This window comes from Tachyglossus aculeatus, chromosome X1, assembly GCF_015852505.1.
Source record: "Tachyglossus aculeatus isolate mTacAcu1 chromosome X1, mTacAcu1.pri, whole genome shotgun sequence".
NCBI classification, from domain to species: Eukaryota; Metazoa; Chordata; class Mammalia; order Monotremata; family Tachyglossidae; genus Tachyglossus; species Tachyglossus aculeatus.
Window position 1 is genome coordinate 8,113,718 of NC_052101.1, and position 15,902 is coordinate 8,129,619.

Consider the following 15,902-nt stretch of genomic DNA (forward strand, 5'->3'; position numbering starts at 1 on the left):
GGGCTCTTTCCCCTGAGCCATGCTGCTGCTCATATAGGGACCGTCCCTACCCAACAAGGGGCCCACAGTCTAGATACATTACGGATATGTATGTAAGTGCTGGGAGCCGGGGGTGATCGGAGGGAGCAAGTCAGCGTGAAGCAGAAGGGAGTGGGAGAAGAGAAAGGGGGATTTAGTCAGGGAAGGCCTCTTGGAGGAGATGGGCCTTCAGTACGGCTTTGAAAGGTGGGAGAGTCATTGTTTGTGATCAGAAGACTTTGGCCCCTCCGATAAAACATTCAACTTCTTTCAATCATTCGTATTTAGTGAGCGCTTACTGCGTACAGAGCACTCCTCGAAGCATTTGGGAGAGGATATTATAATAATACAACAGCCTATTCCAATCAGGCTTTCATTTCATTCATCTGATCGTATTTATTGAGCACTTACCATGACCTCTTTTTCGCCCCAACATGACCAATGGTGTTTCCTCATCTACAGTCCAAAGATAAAACACATTTGGATTATCGGGAAGCTTGCCTAACTATTTGTCTGGTTGAAGAAGCCATCAGGAGAACATGGTTTGAGGTGCTATTTATAATAATAATAATAATGGCATTTGCTAAGCACTTACTATGTGCAAAGCACTGTTCTAAGCGCTGGGGCGGTTACAAGGTGATCAGGTTGTCTCACGTGGGGCTCACAATCTTAATCCCCATTTTTCAGATGAGGTAACTGAGGTGCAGAGAAGTGAAGTGACTTGCCCAAAGTCACGCAGCTGACAAGTGGCAGAGCCGGGATTTGAACCCATGACCTCTGACTCCAAAGCCCATGCTTTTTCCACTGAGCCACGCTGCTTCTCTTATTTCTGGGCACCTTATTGCTTTTGAACAAGTTTGACTATGTTAAGGAATGAATTCAGCAGAAGCCTGATTGCCCACACCGCTGCTATAGTTTGCATTTGAAACTAAATCTGGCTATAATATAAATTTCACACTTCTACAGTTACAAGGCCTTAATCATAATGAAGGCAATTTCTGTACTTTATGAAAATGGAATTGCCATTCTTATAGGAAGCCAAAAAAAAATGCTACATTGTTAATAGCTTCACCATGGGTTTATTTCTTGCTATGATGCCTTCGATGATTTAATCATACTTGAGACATATTAGAATAAGGCAATTCTACTCAGAATGGTGGTAAGCGCTAAGTGGTCTCGGATGGATGCATTTTTAATCCTGGTGCCGGTATTCTTTAAGGGCGATGGACATTTACCACATCACCTGTCTAGAAAACAACACCTGAAACTGCGTGGCGTACAACTAATGGCAAGTGTCACCGGCTCCTACGTTGGCTCATGAATTCTGGCAGGATTGGATCCTCTGGCTATGGCTTGAAAAAATGTGTTAACATAATAATAATAATAATTTTGGTATTTGTTAAGCGCTTACTATGTGCAAAGCACCGTTCTAAGAGCTGGGGAGGATACAAGGTGATCAGGCTGTCCCATGTGGGGCTAACAATCTTAACCCCCATTTTACAGACGAGGTAACTGAGGCGCAGAGAAGTTAAATGACTTGCCCAAAGTCACACAGCTGACAGGAGGCGGAGCTGGGATTTGAACCCGTGACCTCTGACTCCCAAGCCCGTGTTCTTTCCACTGAGCCACGCTGTTTCTTTACCTCATCCCACCTCACAAGGCCCTGGTAGTCTGCAGAAAACCTGGAGGACACAAACCTCCCAGACATTCGAGAAGGCTGAACTCAAGTCAATGAATTCTATTTATTTTGTGCTGACCATATGCAGAGCACTGTACTAAGCACTAGGGAGAGTACAATAGAAAAATAAACAGACACATTCCTTGCCAGTCAATCCTACTGACTGAGTGTTTACTGTTAACTCCATCAGGTCTGAGTTCCCCAAAGTCACTCCTCCCCCTTCTCCAACACCCCAGCTCTCAACCCTCTCCGCTACTCTCCCATCCTTCCCAGCAGAATCCTCAGAGGAGCTCTCCTCCCTCCTCAAGTGCTACTCCAGCCACCCGTGCTTCAGACCCCATTCCCTCTCATCTTATGAAATCTCTCGCCCCTTCCCTCCTCCCCTCCTTAACTTCCATCTTCAACTGCTCACTCTCCACTGGTTCCTTCCCCTCTGCCTTCAAACATGCCCATATCTCCCCCATCCTAAAAAAACCCTCTCTTGATCCCACCTCCCCTTCTAGTTATCACCCTATTTCCCTCTTTCCATTCTTTTCCAAACTCCTAGATCGAGTCGTCTACACCCGCTACCTCGAATTCCTCAACGTCAACTCTCTCCTCGACCCCCTCCAATCTGGCTTCTGTCCCCTACACTCTACCGAAACTGCCCTCTCAAAGGTCACCGATGATCTTCTTGCCAAATCCAATGGCTCCTACTCTATCCTAATTCTCCTCGACCTCTCAGCTGCCTTCGACACTGTGGACCACCCCCTTCTCCTCAACACGCTATCCAAACTTGGCTTCACAGACTCCGTCCTCTCCTGGTTCTCCTCTTATCTCTCCGGCCGTTCATTCTCAGTCTGCTTTGCGGGCTCCTCCTCCCCCTCCCATCCCCTTACTACGGGGGTTCCTCAAAGGTCAGTTCTTGGTCCCCTTCTGTTCTCTACACTCCCTCCCTTGGTGACCTCATTCGCTCCCACGGCTTCAACTATCATCTCGACGCTGATGACACCCAAAGCTCCATCTCTGCCCCTGCTCTCTCTCCCTCCCTCCAGGCTCGCGTCTCCTCCTGCCTTCAGGACATCTCCATCTGGATGTCTGCCCACCATCTAAAACTCAATATGTCCAAGACTGAACTCCTTGTCTTCTCTCCCAAACCCTGCCCTCTCCCTGACTTTTCCATCACTGTAGACGGCACTACCATCTTTCTCGTCTCACAAGCCCTCAACCTTGGTGTCATTCTCATCTGTAAAATGGGGATGGAGACTGTGAGCCCCATGTGGGACAACCTGATCACCTTGTATCTCCCCAGCGCTTAGAACAGTACTTTGCACATAGTAAGCGCTTAACAAATGCCATCGTTACTATTATTATTATTATTATTATTATCCTCAACTCCTCTCTCTCGTTCACCCCTCACATCCAATCCATCACCAAAACCTGCCGGTCTCACCTCCAGAACATCGCCAAGATCCGTCCTTTCCTCTCCATCCAAACCAATACCTTGCTGGTTCAATCTCTCGTCTTATCCCGACTGGATTACTGCATCAGCCTCCTCTCTGATCTCTCAGCCTCCTGTCTCTCCCCACTTCAATCAATACTTCATGCTGCTGCCCGGATTGTCTTTGTCCAGAAACGCTCTGGGCATGTTACTCCCCTCCTCAAAAATCCCCAGCGGCTGCCTGTCAACCTACGCATCAAGCAAAAACTCCTCACTCTCGGCTTCAAGGCTGTCCATCCATCCCCTCGCCCCTTCCTACCTCACCTCCCTTCTGTCCTTCTCCAGCCCGGCCCGCACCCTCCGCTCCTCTGCCGCCGCTAACCTCCTCACCGGGCCTCCTTCTCGCCTGTCCCGCCATCGACCCCCGGCCCACGTCCTCCCCCTGGCCTGGAATGCCCTCCCTCCGCACATCCACCAAGCTAGCTCTCTTCCTCCCTTCAAAGCCCTACTGAGAGCTCACCTCCTCCAAGAGGCCTTCCCAGACTAAGCCCCCTTTTTCCTCTCCTCCTCCCCACCCCCCAGCCCTACCTCCTTCCCCTCCCCACAGCACCTGTATATATGTTTGTACAGTAATACCTATTTTACTTATACATATTTACTATTCTATTTATTGTGTTAATTATGTGCATTTAGCTTTAATTCTATTTATTCTGATGACTTGACACCTGTCCACATGTTTTGTTTTGTTGTCTGTCTCCCCCTTCTAGACTGTGAGCCCGCTATTGGGTAGGGACCGTCTCTATATGTCACCAACTTGTACTTCCCAAGCGCTTAGTACAGTGCTCTACACACAGTAAGCGCTCAATAAATACGATTGAATGAATGAATGAATGAATGCAGAGCACTGTAAGCGCTAAGGAGAGGGCAATAATAATAATAGTATTTTTTTAAGCACTTACTATGTGCCAAGCACTGTACTAAGTGCTGGGGTGGATATAAGCAAATCGGGTTGGACACAGTCCCTGTCCCATGTAGGGCTTACAATCTCAATCGCCGTTGACTGTGTCCAACTCTATTTGCTTGTCTCCACCCCAGAGCTCAGTACAGTGCCTGGGACATGGTAAATGCTTAACAAATACTGTCATTATTGCTATTTTATTACAGATGAGGTAACTGAGGCCCAGAGAAGTTAATCGGCTTGACCAAGGTCACACAGCAGACCAGACTGAGCCCCCTCCTTCCTCTCCCCCTCCTCCCCTTCCGCATCCCCCCCGCCTTACCTCCTTCCCCTCTCCACAGCACCTGTATATATGTATATATGTTTGTACGTATTTATTACTCTATTTATTTATTTTATTTGTACATATTTATTCTATTTATTTTATCTTGTTAATATGTTTTGTTGTCTGTCTCCCCCTTCTAGACTGTGAGCCCGCTGTTGGGTAGGGACCGTCTCTATATGTTGCCAACTTGTACTTCCCAAGCGCTTAGTACAGTGCTCTGCACACAGTAAGCGCTCAATAAATACGATTGAATGAATGAATGAAGTGGTGGAACCGGGATTAGAATCCAGGTCCTTCTGACTCCCAAGCCCGGGCTTTAGCCACCAGGCCACACTGCTTCTCCCGGCACTTCTAGAACTGGAAGCAGCGTGGCTCAGTGGAAAGAGCCCGGGCTTTGGAGTCAGAGGTCAGGGGTTCAAATCCCGGCTCCGCCACACGTTTGCTGTGTGACCTTGGGCAAGTCACTTAACTTCTCTGAGCCTCTGTTACCTCATCTGTAAAATGGGGATTAAGACTGTGAGCCCCAGGTGGGACAACCCGATCACCTTGTATCCCCCCACAGCGCTTAGAAAAGTGCTTTGCACATAGTAAGCGCTTAACAAATGCCATCATCATTATTATTATTATTATTATTAACTGTCACCAGGAGCGGTAGTGATAGTACTGACTAAGCACTTACTGTCTGCAAAGCACTGTACTAAGTGCTGGGAAAAAATTCACGGAAAACAGGGAGACCCAATCCCTGGCCTTCGAGGAGCTCACGATCAATGAATAAGGGATCGAACCGTTAAGCGTCGGTATTTACTATGTGCTTACTTTGTGCACAGCACTGAACTGAGCGCTTGGGAGAAGTACGATACAGATGGTGGTCACGATCCCTGCCCTGGAGGAGTTCTCGGTCTAGTGGAGACATATAAGGAGAAGTAAAACTGTGAAAAAACCAGAAACACCACATAAAAAAGGCCAGGGGCAAGAATTAACACCCTAAGAGCTACGAAACACTATGGCTAAAGGAAGGGACAAGTTCATTCATTTCATTCAATCGTATTTATTGGACGCTTACTGTGTGCAGAGCACTGTATTAAGCACTTGGGAAGTACAAGTTGGCAACATATAGAGACAGTCCCTACCCAACAGCGGGCTCACGGTCTAGAAGTTCAAGCTTCTTGCTGGTGCCAAGATATGTAGCGCTAGTAAGAGAAGCAGCGTGGCTCAGTGGAAAGAGCCCGGGCTTTGGAGTCAGAGGTCAAGGGTTCAAATCCCGGCTCCGCCAATTGTCAGCTGTGTGACTTTGGGCAAGTCACTTCACTTCTCTGGGCCTCAGTTACTTCATCTGTAAAATGGAGATGAAGACTGTGAGCCCCCCGTGGGACAATCTGATCACCTTGTAACCTCCTCAGCACTTAGAACAGTGCTTTGCACATAGTAAGCGCTTAATAAATCATCATCATCAATCGTATTTATTGAGTGCTTACTATGTGCAGAGCACTGTACTAAGCGCTTGGGAAGTACAAATTGGAAACATATTGAGACAGTCCCTACCCAACAGTGGGTTCACAGTCTAAAAGGGGGAGACAGAGAACAAAACCAAACATACTATCAAAATAAAATAAATAGGATAGACATGTACAAGCAAAATAAATAAATAAATAAATAGAGTAATAAATATGTAATAACATGTAATATTAATGTAATAATATAATAATGCATATATATTATATATAATTATATATTATATATAATAATATAATGTAATAATAGAGTAATAAATATGTAATAAAGTAATAAAAACAAATGCCATTATTATTATTATTATTACTCAGTCAATATATACATTATATTATATATATTATATTATATTATATGTTATTATATATTATATATTATATATTATTATTACTGTCAATATATATAATTATATATTATATATAATAATATAATGTAATAATAGAGTAATAAATGTGTAATAGAGTAATAAAATAAATGTCATTATTATTATTATTACTCAGTCAATTGTACTTATTGAGCATTCACTGTGAGCTGAGCACTTGGTAGACTACAAGATAACAAAAAACAGACACATTCCCTGCCTGCAATGAGCTTCCGGTCTACAGGGGGTGACAGACATTAATATAAATAAATGACAGATACGTTCATAAGTATTCTATTTATTTATATTGATGTCTGCTTACTTGTTTTGATGTCTGTCTCCCCCCCTTCTAGACTGTGAACCCGTTGTTGGGCAGGGATTGTCTCTATTTGTTGCTGAGTTGTACTTTCCAAGCACTTAGTACAGTGCTCTGCACACAGTAAGTGCTCAATAAATACAACTGAGTGAATGATTGAATGCTATGGGCTGGATATCTTAATATCATTAAGAAATGTTAACGACCAATGCTGTTTACTTAGCTCGTACTCTGTGCAGAGCTCAGGTCTGAGCGCTTGGGAGAGTACAGTGGCTTAGCGGAAAGAGTGTGGACTTGGGAGCCAGAGGTGGTGAGTTCGAATTCCGCTTCGCCACCTGTCAGCTGTGTGACTCTGGGAAAGTCACTTAACTTCTCTGTGCCTCAGTTACCTCATCTGTGAAGTGGGGATTAAGACTGTGAGCCCCACGTGGGACAACCTGATAACTTTGTATCTACCCTGCTTGGCACGTAGTAAGCGCTAAACAAATACCACTATTATTATTATTACAAGACTACACAGTTGGCAGACACGCTCCCTGCCCACAAGGAGCTTATTGTCTAGAGAGGGAGAGGGAAATTAAAATACATTAAGGATATGTACAGTGAAGACTGGGTGCTTAAAGGGCAACACGAGAACTAACTTCTGAGGAACACAATAGCAGCTCGGAAAGACTAATGCCTTCTCCCCTGTTCAAACACCAGAGGTTCGAAAGTACAATAATAATAATAATAACAATAATAATAATAATAATAATAATTCTGGTACTTGGTAAGCACTTACTAGGAGCCAAGCACTGTTCTAAGCACTGGGAAAGTTACAAGTTAGGTTGGACTGTCCCATACAGGGCTCACAAGCTCAACCCCCATTTTCCAGATGGGATAACCGAGGCCCACAGAAAAGAAGCGACTTGCCCAAGGTCACACAGCAGACATGTGGCGGAGCCGGGATTAGAACCCATGACCTTCTGACTCCCGGGACCGGGCTCTATCCACTGAGCCACTCTGCTTCTCCAGGAGGTTGGATCGAACTACTCCATTTCTTTTCGACCTGCATCATCATCATCATCAATCGTATTTATTGAGCGCTTACTATGTGCAGAGCACTGTACTAAGCGCTTGGGAAGTACAAATTGGCAACATATAGAGACAGTCCCTACCCAACAGTGGGCTCACAGTCTAAAAGGGGGAGACAGAGAACAAAACCAAACATACTAACAAAATAAAATAAATAGAATAGATATGTACAAGATAAATAAATAGAGTAATAAATATGTACAAACATATATATATATATATACAGGTGCTGTGGGGAAGGGAAGGAGGTAAGATGGGGGGGATGGAGAGGGGGACGAGGGGGAGAGGATGGGACTTGATGAATGGGACTTGATGAATCACAGAGGCAACTCGACTTTTCTCTCAATCAATCGCATTTATTGAGCGCTTACTGTGTGCAGAGCACTGTACTAAGCGCTCTCAAGAGTATCACTGATATTTTAGAAGTCACTCCCCTTGTAAATAAAATACAAAATGGGACTAGTCAGCACCTGCTTGACTCTCAGATCCTGTCAGCATCTGAGGCTGCATTTGTAAGAACTGCAACCATTTCATCAAATGAGCTGAATGCCAAGTAATGCATTACAGTAATCACTTCGGGAGCGGAGACCAGAATTTCTAGATCATAAGGGAGAAGAAGGAAAAAAAAAAACATTCCCTCAACTGGGGCAGACCGTCTCAAAGCAAAGAAGGCACCGATATCACTTGGAGAACTCCCAATAACAGAACCAAAGCTTAGATCAATTAAATCTTCATTACAACCACTATCGTTTTCCCCTGAAAACGGAACTGGCTAAAGAGTGGATCATTTTCGGTGTACGTGGAGCGAGAAACAGGGAGAATACATTTATGTGTCAGGGATATCTATAATAAATAAATTTATTTATTTATTTTACTTGTACATATCTATTCTATTTATTGTATTTTGTTAGTATGTTTGGTTTTGTTCTCTGTCTCCCCCTTTTAGACTGTGAGCCCACTGTTGGGTAGGGACTGTCTCTATATGCTGCCAATCTGTACTTCCCAAGCGCTTAGTACAGTGCTCTGCACATAGTAAGCGCTCAATAAATACAATTGAGGATGATGATATTTGTAAGTAGAGTTTAAATGCAAGAAGAGACTCTCACAATCCTGCGACTGGAGACCTGGATTGCTAGTCTCCTCCCTTGCGTCTTCTGCGTTCTTCGGTCAGCCAAAATTTCTGTCAGGTTTGCCATTTACAAAAGTCGGAGTGATAATACCAGCCGACACTGGGCTTGCCACTTTCAGTTGCACGTGAAAAACTTATTCACAGAAAGAAGGATGGATAAAGATGGTCTAGGAAAAAGAACCTGAGACCTGAAGCCCAGGAGATTAATCCCAGCTCTGCCATTTTCCTGCTATGTGACCTTTTTTTTAATGGTATTTGTTAAGTGTGTACTCTGTGCCAGGCACTGTACTATGCACTGGGGTAGATACAAGCTAAACATTCATCCAATCGTATTTATTGAGCGCTTACTGTGTGCAGTGCACTGTACTAAGCACTTGGAAAGTACCAAGTTGGATACAGTCCCTGTCCCGCATGGGACACACAGTCTCACTCCCTATTTTCCAGATGAGGTGTCTATCCACCCCTTGGCCACGTGGCTTCTCTGCTTCACAATAATAATAACAACAAAAACCACCACAACAACAACAATAATAATAACAACAACAACAATGGCATTTATTAAGCACATACTATGTGCAAAGCACTGTTCTAAGTGCTGGGGAGGTTACAAGGCAAATAGGTTGTCCCATGAGGGGCTCACAGTCTTAATCCCCATTTTACAGATGAAGGAACGGAGGCACAGAGAAGTTAAAGTCACACAGCAGCCAAGTGGTGGAGGCTGGATTAGAACCCAAGTCCTCCGACTCATTCATTCATTCAATTGTATTTATTGAGCGCTTCCTGTGTGCAGAGCACTGTACTAAGCGCTTGGAAACTACAAGTTGGCAATATATAGAGACGGTCCCTACCCAACAGTGGGCTCAGACTCCCAAGTTGGGGCTCTTTGCACTAAGGGATGCTGCTTCTCTGGAGAATCTGATTCAGGCTTTACTCCTAATTCTCACCTCTTAACTTGTGTGTGTAAGTGGGGAGGCATGGGGAGCACTTAAGTATCTACTTATATATTATACTTATAAATTATTTCTATTAGTGCCTGTCTCCTCCTCTAGTTGTAAGCTCACTGTGGACAGGAACCATCGTGCTAACAACTATGTGCTCAGTATTGGTGCTCTGCACACAGTGAGCATTCAAATACGATTAATAATGGCATTTATTTATTAAGCGCTTACTGTGTGCAGAGCACTGTTCTAAGAGCTGAGGAGGTTACAAGGTGAACAGGTCGTCCCACGGGGGGCTCACAGCCTTAATCCCCATTTTACAGATGAGGGAACTGAGGCACAGAGAAGTGAAGTGACTTGCCCAAAGTCACACAGCTGACAAGTGGCGGAGCCAGGATTTGAACCCATGACCGCTGACTCCAAAGCCCAGGCTCTTTCCACTGAGCTACGCTGCTTCTCTGATTGACTGACTGATGGATTTCAAGCCATTAGTGCTGTACGTCGGATGCACAGGGTGGTCGATAAATATCATTTCCATTACGACTGCCGTGGAATTCTCTATCTCCCCGGCATGCAAAGATGTACTTCCCAAGCGCTTAGTACAGTGCTCTGCACACAGTAAGCGCTCAATAAATACGATTGAATGAATGAATGAATATGTATTAGCTTCATCTCTATGCATAACTGGAAAGGTGGGAATGAATAGCATGAAATCTGCCTTATCCTGCTGATCTTGACAGTGGCATTTCAATCAATCAATCAATCGTATTTATTGAGCGCTTACTGTGTGCAGAGCACTGTACTAAGCGCTTGGGAAGTACAAGTTGGCAACATATAGAGACGGTCCCTACCTAACAGTGGGCTCACAGCCACAGCACCGTGATAAGCAGGCAGAAGAGGGGGAGGCAAATAAACGGAAAAGACACTAGACTGTAACTTCCTGAGGGCAGGCATCAGATGCCTGCCCTCTACTGCACCTATCAATCAATGGTATTTGAGTGCTTTTGCATGCTCACTGTGTGCGAAACACTGAACTAAGCCCTCGGGAAAGTACAGTCTAATACAGTGGATAAACACCTTCCCTGCCCACGGTGAGAATAAGGTGAGCAAGGGGAGACAAACCAGAGGAAACTCGAGCAAGAGGAAACCAGGGGCAAGACCCACATTTGGATTCTGAACCAGACACAGAGTACTGGAAAGATATACCGGAGCTGATGTCTTACTCTCTCAGGGGTTGACATTCTGATTTGGGAGAAGCCGGCCCGGAACGACAAGGTTAAGTCTAAACCTTCCCTCTCTTGGGAGCCAATAGATCCGTCTCTCACTCTTCAAATCCGGAAACGAAGAGGTCGTTCGTAGGATTTCAACCCGCGTTTTCTGACAGAGCTAACCCGTCAATCGTTTAAAAAGGAAATGAAGATAATAATAATAGTAATGATGGCATTTATTTTCAGCTTCAAGGCTGTCCATCACCTTGTCCCCTCCTACCTCACCTCCCTTCTCTCCTTCTACAGCCCAGTCCGCACCCTCCGCTCCTCCACCGCTGATCTCCTCACCGTACCTCGCTCTCGCCTGTCCCGCCATCGACCCCCGGCCCACGTCCTCCCCCGGGCCCGGAATGCCCTCCCTCTGCCCATCCGCCAAGCTCGCTCTCTTCCTCCCTTCAAGGCCCTACTGAGAGCTCACCTCCTCCAGGAGGCCTTCCCACACTGAGCCCTCCTTCCTCTCCCCCTCCCCCTCCCCCCCGCCTTACCTCCTTCCCCTCCCCACAGCACCCGTATATATGTATATATGTTTGTACGTATTTATTACTTTATTTATTTTACTTGTACATATTAATTCTATTTATTTTATTTTGTTAATATGTTTTGTTTTGTTGTCTGTCTCCCCCTTCTAGACTGTGAGCCCGCTGTTGGGTAGGGACCGTCTCTATATGTTACCAACTTGTACTTCCCAAGTGCTTAGTACAGTGCTCTGCACACAGTAAGCACTCAATAAATACGACTGAATGAATGAATGAATTATTAAGCGCTAACTATGTGCAAAGCACTGCTCTGGGGAGGTTACAAGGTGATCAGATTGTCCCACGGGGGGCTCAGTCTTCATCCCCATTTTACAGATGAGGTAACTGAGGCCCAGAGAAGTGAAGTGACTTGCCCAAAGTCACACAGCTGACAACTGGTGGAGCTGGGATTTGAACCCATGACCTCTGACTCCAAAGCCCGGGCTCTTTCCACTGAGCCATGCAGCTTCTCTGCATATTGTGTGCCGAACCAACCTCGGGGGAAGTACCTTCTCCTTGTCTCAGTTCCCCCTCCACTTGACCGTGACTCCGTTACCCGCTCCGCGTGACTCTTCTAGACTGTGAGCCCACTGTTGGGTAGGGACCGTCTCTATACGTTGTCGACTTGTACTTCCCAAGCGCCTGGTACAGTACTCTGCACAGAGTAAGCGCTCAATAAATACGATTGATTGATTGATTGGAAGGAGAGGATTCTAGAAGGTTCTAATGCACCTTCATTTCACACTGCTGAATGTGAATGCACGTGTGAGCCTGATGACACAAGTGGAACACGCTAATAATTTTTAGCCTGGCAAAAAAGCTCTTTTCCTATGTATTTCTTAAGCGCGTATTACGTGATGAGCATTGGACTAAGCACTGAGGTAGATAAGTGTTAATCGAGTCAGTCACAGACAGAGCCTGGGCCTGGGAGTGGGTTCCAATTCCGCTCTGCCATGTGTCTGCTGGGTGATTTTGAGCGAGTCACTTCACTTCTCTTTGCCTCAGTTACCGCCTACGTCAAATGGAGATTACGACCACGAGCCTCATGTAGGACATGGACTTTGTCCAACCCGCTTAGCCTGTATCTACCCCAGCGCCTCATACAGCGCTTGGCACATAGTACGCACTTAATATCACAGAAAAAAAGCCACCAGCCCTGCCCACATGGGGCTCAGAATAGAAGTAGGAGAACAGGTACAGAATCCCCATTTTACAGATGAGGAAACTGAAGCACAGAAGAATGACTGTGACTGTGAGCCCACTGTTGGGTAGGGACCGTCTCTATATGTTGCCAGCTTGTACTTCCCAAGCGCTTAGTACAGTGCTCTGCACAAAGTAAGCGCTCAATAAATACGATTGATTGATTGATTGATTGAAGTGACTTGTCCAAGGTCACCCAGCAGGCAGGTGGCTGAGCTGGGATGAGAATTATTTCATTCAATCATATTTATAGAGTGCTTACTGTGTGCCGAGCACTGTACTAACCGCTTGGAAAGTACATTTCGGCAACAAATAGAGACAATCCCTGCCCAACAACAGGAATCCTCTGATGCCCAGGCCCTTTCTACTAGGCCATGCCTTTCCTTTGGGAAATCTGGGTAAGAGGAGAATGGCAGTGCATAAAGACCTTTCGCCGGGTGGTTCTTTAGTTTCCTCTCGCCCACTCCCTCTCCTAAGCGTGTTGGCGAGCTGGAGGCACTGTGGGAGGAAGCACAGCTACCAGGGGAATGGGAGGCCGAGGGAAAATCTGCCAAACCCAGCACTTTAGTGCCTCCCAAAACATCTCCAGCCGATTGCGACTTACATACCCCTTCTCTGAGTACCCTCGTGCAAGATTTTCCGCTCTTTTCTCTACCTTCCTCGGCTCCCCCTCCTGCCCCTGGACTCGACACTCTGTCCCCTTCACACCACAACTGGGCTGGCACTCTGTGTTCGGACCGAGCTAACGTCCAAGAGGCGCCTCGCTCTCCGTTCCCCCATTTATGTCATCATCAATCGTATTTATTGAGTGCTTAATGTGTGCAGAGCACCGTACTAAGCGCTTGGGAAGTACAAGTTGGCAACATATAGAGACAGTCCCTACCCAACAGTGGGCTCACAGTCTAAAAGACTTATGCCCCATTCATTCCTCGCCCTCTCACCTCCAAATCCACCCAACCGTCCCTTTCTTCACCTTCAAGGCAGCTCTAAAAATCGCCACCTCCTCCTCCAGGAGGCCTTCCCCAACGATCCTCCACCTCCTCAGCAATCGATCCCATCAGCCACCTCTAAGACCCACGTGGGCAATCGGTTGTGCCAGAACGCGTGCTTAATTTTAGGGAAGCAACGGGGCTCAGTGGAAAGAACACGGGCTCGGGAATCAGAGATCAGGGGTTCAGATCCCGGCTCCTCCACTTGTCAGCTGTGTGACTCTGGGCAAGTCACTTAACTTCCCCGTGCCTCAGTTTCCTCATCTGTAAAATGGGGATGAGGACTGTGAGCCCCACGTGGGACAACCTTGATTACCTTGTATCCCCCCGCAGCGTTCAGGACGGTGCTTGGCGCATAGTAAGCACTTAACAAATAACAACATCATTATTATTATTTGGCGTGGTGTCGTTTCCGAGAAGACATTTCGGGACTTGGACGTTTTCATGATTTTATTCAAAAAAAGCTCGCTTCGAAAGGAGCCTTTCGAAAGGAGTCTTTTAGACTGTGAGCCCACTGTTGGGTAGGGACTGTCTCTGTATGTTGCCAATTTGTACTTCCCAAGCGCTTAGTACAGTGCTCTGCACATAGTAAGCGCTCAATAAATACGATTGATGAGGATGATGAGCCGAGAGAACATCTAAGAATTACATGGATTATTATTTCCCTACTGTGCACACAGCACTGAACAAAGCATTTGGTGGGGGGCGTGCAACAAATGTGGGAGACACAATGCCTCACCTCCAAATCAAAGTGAGCCACATTAAGCACTGAGAATTGAGAACTACATGCAAAAATGTGGAAGGAGTCTGATTCCACGATGAGTTTACAGTGCACTGGACCAAACAGGTACTAAACGAAACTACCGGTAAGTAGCAAATATTTCATTTTGCTTCAATCAATCAATCAATCAATCAATCGTATTTACTGAGCGCTTACTATGTGCAGAGCACTGTACTAAGCGCTTGGGAAGTACAAATTGGCAACACACAGAGACAGTCCCTACCCAACAGTGGGCTCACAGTCTAAAAGGGGGAGACAGAGAACAAAACCAAACATACCAACAAAATAAAATAAATAGGATAGAAATGTACAAGTAAAATAAATAAATAAATAAATAAATAAATAAATAGAGTAATAAATATGTGCAACCATATATACATATATACAGGTGCTGTGGGGAAGGGAAGGAGGTAAGATGGGGGGATGGAGAGGGGGACGAGGGGGAGAGGAAAGAAGGGGCTCAGTCAAAGGTGAGGTGCTGCCGAAGTGAAACTGGCCATGCCAGATTTGCAAACTTCCCACAAAACCTACCGGCAAACTGCCGTCTAATGGCTGGTGCTCCATTTTTGTACTAAGGATGTTCTTCCTTGATTTTTTTTTTTTAAACCAACAACAGTTAAAAAGACAATGATAAAGGCTAACTCCTTACCCTCTGGATCTTCACTGCTGCCAGAGTTTTCCGATTTCTCGAAATTGGCACATTCCAGGGGATCGGCGACATATCCCTCAGGAGGCGGGCTGGCTGTGTAGAACCGGCGACAAGGCGGGATCTCTCCATCACCCTCTGAGAGACAAGAGGCAAGAAATCAATCAATCAATCGTATTTATTGAGTGCTTACTGTGTGCAGAGCACTGTGCTAAGCGCTTGGGAAGTACAAATTGGCAAAGAAAGACACCTCTGGCTCTAAATTTTGTGTGACCCAATTAAACCCTTGACACCGACAGTTATAAAGTGAAAACTAAAGCTCGCTGTGGGCAGGGAATGTGTCTATTGTTATAATGTACTCTCCCAAGCGTTTAGTACAGTACTCCGCACACAGGAAGCACTCGATAAATTTGGTTAAATGAATTAAGTCCCTACTGTGCACACAGCATTGAATTAAGCATTTGGTGGGGGGCGAGAGGGGGTGCAACAAATGTAGAAGACACAACGCCTCACCTCCAAATCTAAGTGAGCCAGGACCCGCATTAAGCCCCGGGGATTGACAATTACATGCAAAAATGTGGAAGGAGTTTGAGTCCACGATGAGTTTACAGTCTACTGGACCAAACGGGTACTAAAAGAAACTACCGGTAAGTGGAAGCAATGGAGGATAAGATCTATACCCACAGAAGGGAGTTGACCAAGTATTTTCGAGGACATGAAAGCGCTCCGCTGGCAGATGGTGGAGAAGCAGCGTGGTTCAGCAGAAAGAGTACGGGC

The 15,902-nt window shown here is 45.8% G+C and overlaps 1 protein-coding gene across 1 annotated transcript in view; it reads right to left on the minus strand.

Annotated features, from left to right (window-relative positions):
* Positions 1-15,902, minus strand: part of ERICH1 (glutamate rich 1) — an 82,620-nt gene that overhangs the window by 32,986 nt on the left and 33,732 nt on the right. The window contains exon 5 of the mRNA XM_038771656.1: positions 15,129-15,263. Within this exon, the coding sequence (XP_038627584.1) occupies positions 15,129-15,263 (135 nt within the window). The remainder of the gene's footprint in view (positions 1-15,128; positions 15,264-15,902) is intronic.